General features: G+C 33.6%; 1 protein-coding gene across 1 annotated transcript; it reads left to right on the top strand.

Annotated features, from left to right (window-relative positions):
- Nucleotides 100-6,931, top strand: LOC107611914 (65-kDa microtubule-associated protein 5-like). Its single transcript, XM_016313784.2, is given in 12 exon segments — nt 100-386; nt 1,132-1,184; nt 1,186-1,273; nt 1,706-1,951; nt 2,047-2,262; nt 3,434-3,589; nt 3,677-3,836; nt 4,060-4,211; nt 4,746-4,833; nt 5,178-5,251; nt 5,337-5,411; nt 6,479-6,931. Coding segments are annotated over 12 exon segments (1,638 nt in total). The 5' UTR covers nt 100-317; the 3' UTR covers nt 6,740-6,931.

Genomic DNA, 7,493 nt, shown 5'->3' with positions numbered 1-7,493 from the left:
ATAAAGACCAAAAAAATAATTAAACCAAAAAATTATCCAAAATTTAGAAATTTAATCTGTGTAAGTTTGGCGCCAAGAAAGGAAAGGAAAGTAAAGCGTGCGGTACGGTCTTTTCAAACGTTAGACTAAGTTGAGTCAAAAACTCAAATCAAGGGATCCTCTTCTTCCCCTAACCAATAATTCCTTATTCATTACCATGATTTTCAGTAACGCTCGCTCTTTCCGATTTCTTCAGCTTTCTCTTTCTCTCTCTTCTTGAGAGTGTGCTTAGTTCTCTGCTAGGGTTTCATTTTCCTGGCCTGCTTTCTCTTCCAACAATGGCGGCAATGCCTCATTCCTTCTCCCCTTCTCCCACTACCTGTGCTTCTCTTCTCCGCCAATTGCAGGTTCTTTGATAACTGTTTATTTTTTACTTTTATTTTCCACATTTTTCACTTTAGTATTTCATTCTTGTGTGTAAGTGTAGAATTGGAATTAAGTATCCATGAATCGATGATTGAAATTCCCCAAAGTTTTAATCTGTCAATTGCGTTTGAAAAAAAAATCGTTGCTTTTACATGGTTATGTATGGAGCGTTCACGCCTTAATTTAATGGTGAAATTAAACTTCTTAAGGACTCCCGAGTTTTTTTTTCCTTATATATTTTTTTACTATTATTTTGTTGGTTTATGCCATATAAGTATATGATGCAATTGCCGCAGCCATTTGCAGCTGAAGTTTGTTAGAGAGATTCAAGATTCGTTATAGATATATTGTTTCAAAATATTTGTAGTTGACAGGGTTAAAAGTCTTTCGAGACTTTAGGGTCTGTCTAGCTTAAGAACTTCTAGTTTTAATTTCTTGTTTGCAGTATTAACTACAAAAAAAACCATTTTGTTATTGTTATGTTTCGTGTAAAGGAAACAAACAGCGAAAGTAAATTAGGTTGAAAACAAGGTAGAATTTTTGTAATTGATTTTGAAAACCGAACATGAAAACAAAATATGTTTTGTAACACCAGTAGGCCCTCATTGGTTGAGGAATTCCTTTATTATCAATGTTTTAATAGGTTTTCTTGTGACATATTAATTTTTAAATTTTTTTGATATATTTGACATATTTACTTTATTTAGTAATCTCATGTTTTCCTAGATGATATGGGATGAGATTGGAGAAAGCGATAGTGATAGAGACAATATGCTTTTAAGCAGATCTATACAAGTTATTGGTTGAAGCTGAAGCTGAAGTTGCCAATATCATTTCTTCCCTTGGGGAATGTACTTCATTCTCACGTGTAAGTTACTCTTTTGCATTGTGGCTTCATTATTAGTCAATAAAATTTGTGTGAAAGAAACCCTGGCTTGAGTGAGATGCTTGTTTTTGCTGATATTCATTCTTTCTTTTCTCTGTCTCGTCTAAATTGTAACTTATTTGGACATACTTTGAATGCTCCTTTCTTTCCCACACTATTAAGAAAGAAATTGAGAAGACATAGCAAGGTCCATGCAGGGGCATCGATATGCTTCATTGTAATTTAAGTAATCAAAAAGAATTTTTGTAATGCAGTATTTTTCTTTTCCTGCCATATTATATTTACCATAACCACTTTGAGATGATTTGAAGATTTCAAGTTCTTATGCTTGATCCTCTGCACAATTAGCACTATGCTAATTGAATTTGCATTTTGCAAGATAACTATTCAATTGATTCAGTTCTACATTTGAAGGGACGGGGCACACTTAAACAGCAATTAGCTATAATAACACCTGTCTTGGAGGATTTAAGGTCAAAGAAGGAAGATAGAATCAGAGAGTTTTCAAAGATACAGTCCCAAATTTGTCAGATACGTAATGAGATAGCTGGCTGTGAGCAGTTCAACAATGTCAGTGATCCAGAAGTTATTCAAAATGACTTGACAGTAAAGAAATTGGGGGAACTCAAGTCACATCTACATGAGCTTCAGAATGAAAAGGTTCTATGATTGAAACTCAAAAGTATAGTCATAATGTTTGTAATTTCAGATATTAAAACTCCATTATTTCTAATGTCTGTTTTATTTCCAATCAGATCCTGCGTGAGCAGAAGGTGAACAGTCATATCAGTGAAATTAGGGAGCTTTCAGTAGTGATGTCATTTGATTTTCTAAATACATTAAATGAAATCCATAGTAGCTTGGGAGATTCTTCCGAAGGTACACAAAAGAGCATCAGCAATGACACTGTTGCCAGATTAACCGGGGCCATTCATATGTTAAAGCAAGAGAAGCAACAAAGGCTGAAAAAGGTGTCTTATTCTGATAATGTTTCAATAGTTCTAGTGAACTTATCATTCTGTCTGCAATCTGCATGATCAAATGTGTTCTTAATGTTAAATCAATGTATAAACCTAACTTGAAGCACAGCAAATACTAAGTGGTTTAAGTGCATTGATTTATTTTTGAACCTGAGAAATTTTACCAATTGCAGCCTGAAAGTTCAGATTTGTCCTCTGATAGTCTATTTGTCCGCCAATCATTTTATTGGGTCTGTTTAGTTGATTACATTTCACTTTTTGCACTTATCTTTGTCCTCCATAGTTGACTGTAATCACAAGCACGCTTGCACATGAAGTTCAAATTCTTTTATGTTGAGCAATATGATATGTGATGTTTCTAACTTTGAATTGAGATGAAGTTGCACATAGTATGTCAGTATGCATAACCCTCACAATAGTATCTACAAAGTCACCTTCTGGTCTTGTGCTGTTAGTCACTACTTGATATTAACAGATAGACACAGGATTTTTGTCAAATTTTCTGTTATATGAGATGCTGCATATCTGTTTGTAAAGTGTGTTTATCATGAAAATTCTCGAAGCACATGTTTTACGTCTTATGCAGTTATGCTCTAATTGAACAAAACTCTAATGATTAATTACAAAGATTTAAGAAATCGGTTCCAGTTTGTTTGACTTTTTGTAGGAATAAAAATGTATGCTGTGCTTAGAGACACATCCATTACCGTCAGTGCTTGAGTTGTTTTATTTACAATATTATTGAAGTTACCGGTTTCTAATCTAATCTAATATTATATGGCATGTTATTTTTTTTTATTTTTACTATAACTTGCTATTTAACTCAGGTATTGTATGAATAAAATTCAATGTATTTAAAGTTTAATTTTATTTTGGCCAAAAGTGATTGTGAAAGGCATTGGGATTGACAGAATGATTCTTTGTTACCATGTTTCTATTGTTTTTATTTTTTATTTTTTTGCTGTCACAATTATTTTGATTCTCTTATATATGCTTTCGATGATGCAGTTAGATTGTAACTATAGTATAACGGTTAATGAACTGGTTGTATGTAGATTGTTTTGTTGAGGCTTACAATTGATTTATTTTGTTTCTTATACATTATAATGGAATAGTTTATATTCAACACATTCTTCAATATACCAGTTTTTCTGCATTGTAGGCACAAGAGCTTGCTAAATGCTTGATAGAGTTATGGGATCTTATTGACGTACCAATTGATGAGCAAAAACCTTTTAGCCATCTTACTAGATTACTTTCAGCATCAGTTGATGAGGTTAGAGCACAAGGGTGCCTTTCAAAAGATATCATTGAGCAGGTGAAACTTTCTTTTCCTTGGGAGCACATTGCAATTTGTCTCTAATTCAATTTGGCTTTAGTAGGCTGATTATTCATATTTTTGCAGGCTGAGGTTGAAATTCTGCGCTTAAATGTTCTGAAAGCCAGTAAGATGAAGGATTTAGTGTTTAAGAGGCAGGCTGAGCTTGAAGAAATTTACAAAGAAGTTCACATGGATGTGGATAGTGAATCAGCTAGACAGATTCTAAATCGGCTTGTAGAATCTGGTACTTGAACTCAACCCACAGTCTAAAATACAACTGAAGCAGGAACACAATCTCTCCTTTTTGGAATTTATTTGTGTCAAAATTACATATCTTTTTTTCCTCTTTTCCTTTGTTTTTTTCCACTTAAAGATGTATTGGAATTAGTGTTATAGGTGTGTGTGAAATGTTTTTTGTTTCAGGCTTTAGTTTCTGTCTTTCATTATATATGTTTTATGCCTTTCAGGTGATATTGATCTGTCCGATTTGCTCCAAAGCATGGATGACCAAATCAGAAAAGCCAAAGAGCAAGCTCTAAGCAGAAGAGATATACTAGATAGGGTAGAGAAATGGAAATTTGCTGCTGAGGAGGAAAAGTGGTTAGATGAATATGAAAGGGTAGATAATATGCTTAACTTATAGTCTAAATTGGCCATAAATTAGTGCAGCTGAAATTTTGTCAGCAATGTCAACAATAGTTGCATTTTATATGTGATTATTTTCAGAAGGTTTTAAATATCTCTTTAGGCTAATTGTCCTCAAAATATGTGCAGGTTTATGTCAGAGTTGGTGACCTTTCACTAACTTTAATTTTTTAAAAAAATGAGCGAATAAAAGAGGAATTTATGTATGGTAGCTTATCTCATATACATCAATCCTAACTAGGAAAGTGACATTTTCACATTATATTTGTGTATTCTTAAATAAGGTGAATGCATATTGAGATTTCCGAGTTAGGAAACATTAGCTTGGTGCAGTATAGTTAAAACTTTGGTGATTCCCAAAACCTCATATTGAAACTTGAAAGTGCTTTTCCAGTTTTCAGGTTGATAGAATTGAAGTTATTTGAAACAATGACAAATGTTTTATATATTTCTTACCAGTAAAAAATGCCTGACATTGCATCATTTATCTTTTTCCTGCACTTTTCAGGATGAAAATCGATATAATGCAGTAAGAGGAGCTCACAAAAATCTAAAACGTGCAGAGAAAGCACGGAGTCTAGTCAGCAAGCTACCATGTGAGGCTTCAATTTTCATTTGTTTACAAGTAGTTGATCATTCTCTAGAAACAATGCTTCAGAAATGTGCCACATAAGTTTAGGGACAAATTGTACTCCAAGGCTTAAATTCCTCAGTTTCTGCATTCTTCCAGATGATTAACTAGTTAAGCTTGTTTATCACAGTTTGAATATCAAACTCAAACTTATGAAAATTTGTCAATACAGTTGCATTGATAAAACTATGTATATAAGGACTAGGACTAAGGAGCTTTTAATTGTTAGTTCTTATTTCCTAGTGTGTTTTTTCCCTAAATACCTATTGTTCTAGCATTAACTATTCTTAAAACATTTTTCTTGTGCAGCTCTTGTTGAGAGTTTGACTGCAAAAATAAAAACGTGGGAAGCTGACAAAGGAATACCTTTCCTATATGAAAAGGTACCTATGTTTCATGCTTTTTATTGTAATATGGAGGAGGATTACTGATTAGTCAGGTTCCAACAAATAAGTTATTTATTTTCAGGAACCATTGTTACATAGCTTGTGTGAATATAATGTGCAAAGGCAACTCAGAGAAGAAGAAAAACGAAAATTCCGGGTATTACTCTTTGTCCACTTAATCTTTACTTTCACTTCTTATCATGGAAAACAACCTCAAATGATATGTTTTAAGGCTATTTAGAATTATAACTGATTTGGATCTAATGGCGTCAGTTCCAAGCCCAGAAAAATTATGAGAGTTGCATTAGGCTTGCCACAGCCAATGTAAAATTATGTCTGTGTCCTTTTTTTAGATCGTTTGTTACAAGCTCAACCCTAGAAGGAGAGACAGTTTACACAGAATTAGTATTGGGCACTAGTTTTCCCCTTGGGCATTGCCATCAAGGATAAATAGAACCACAACGACTAATAAGATAGCTGGGTAGAACAGGACACTAATAAGATAAAAAACAAATCTGGGTTGTCTTGCTGTTAGCGGTTTTATGGATAATATGGAGAACCAGAAACATGGTGATCTTTGAAAACAAAACCGCACAATTGGAAAGCACTAGGGAACAAATCAAAGCCTTGATGGTTCAATGGAGAAAAGAGAAGATTAGTTCACAAAAAGAAGAGCAACGAAGATGGAGGTGGTGGCAATGCAAAATGTTTAGCCGATCTCACTTAGTGATAAGGGTTTGTTAGGGTTAAGGTTGGTTAAAATGGTGTGAGGACCCATATTTTCCAGCAATCTTGCAACTGCTGATTGCTAATTTGTATTTGAACATTGTCTATAGTCCTGAGAATTTTACTGCTTGTGTATTTGGATATATGAGATACTCTGAATCTTTAATGCGATGCTATTGATTGTTCTTTCCATTTCTAGTTGTGGTCATGCTCCTTTCCAGAGCATTTATGTATGTTCCAAAGATCTAATTCTAATCTACCGTTATGCATACAAACAGTATCAAATACTCAAAGCTGAATCCTTTGCTTGTCCAAGAAAGTTGGCTGAAATGGCTGCTTCACCTTCTAAGAAAGCTTTAGTTTTATTTATTCATTTATTTTTGTGTATTGTAGTTAACTTTGCCAATACTATGTGATTGTTTAAGTTATACACCACACTGTTTCTTGGTTGTTTTCATCCATTTTAAGCAATTAATGTTATTCATGTTATCTTTACAGGAGCAGAGACGGTTGCAGGAACAGAGTGCTGTAGTGCAAGAGGCACTTTTTGGTTCAAGGTCTGCAACAAAGAAGCCTCTAGGTCAGAGCACCAATGCTAACTCCATGGCTGGGACACCAGCGAGGCGACAAGTGCTTACGCCTTCAGGCCGTTATGGAACCTCAACTAGAAAGGACCATAGGGAAAGCGGTAGGGTGAATACAATAACTCCAGTGAACTATGTTGCTCTTCCTAAAGATTCTGGTTTTGGGGGAACTTAAGGATTCATCAAATCTTGGACCTACTTGTAAATCAGTTTTCCATGTAAGTATGCTCCAAAGTCCTATTCATGCTGTGTTTCATTCTGAAACTGAAGAGCACTAAATAGATAATGAGTAGCAAACACAGGTTGATCTAGACGTTGTTGGCTATAAGCAATAGAAAAAATTCTGAAATACATATCTCATTATACTTTTCTTTGATCAACTCATTAGAATTGACAATACTCAATGCAACTATTTTTTTTTGTCTTCTAAAAATCCTGAATCTTTGGAGGATTGCTCCTCGTTGATCAATGTTCCAAACAAAATAGCTATGGCTATTTTAGATGAGCAAATTACAAATTATAGATTTCCCAATAAGGCTGAGTTAGTTTGGGTTCTAATGAATAGTTTGGTACTTCAAAATTGTTAGACTCAAATTTCATTGCATGTTTGTCCGGAGTTAAATAATCAAAAGGACTTCTAAATTAAAAAAGTTCATATATAATATGATATGAATCCATTGGTTAAGAAATTATACAGGGACACTATCTTGTGTTAGCTTCCATTAAAAAATAATTTTAGCTCGATTGGAGGTCTATGATTTGAGAAATTACTAGAATATATTTGGATCTCTATATAATAAATTTAAGGTCTTTATCTTTCATATTAAGATTTTAATTTTTAATAGATTGATGGTGTACAAATTTTTACACAAGCATTTAACTACTCACTTAGTCACGTGACATGGATAAGACAATAATTAATTATTTAA

This window comes from Arachis ipaensis, chromosome B08, assembly GCF_000816755.2.
Source record: "Arachis ipaensis cultivar K30076 chromosome B08, Araip1.1, whole genome shotgun sequence".
Classification (NCBI taxonomy): Eukaryota; Viridiplantae; Streptophyta; class Magnoliopsida; order Fabales; family Fabaceae; genus Arachis; species Arachis ipaensis.
Note: the sequence above shows the minus strand (reverse complement) of the source record. Positions and strands in the feature narration are given on the sequence as shown.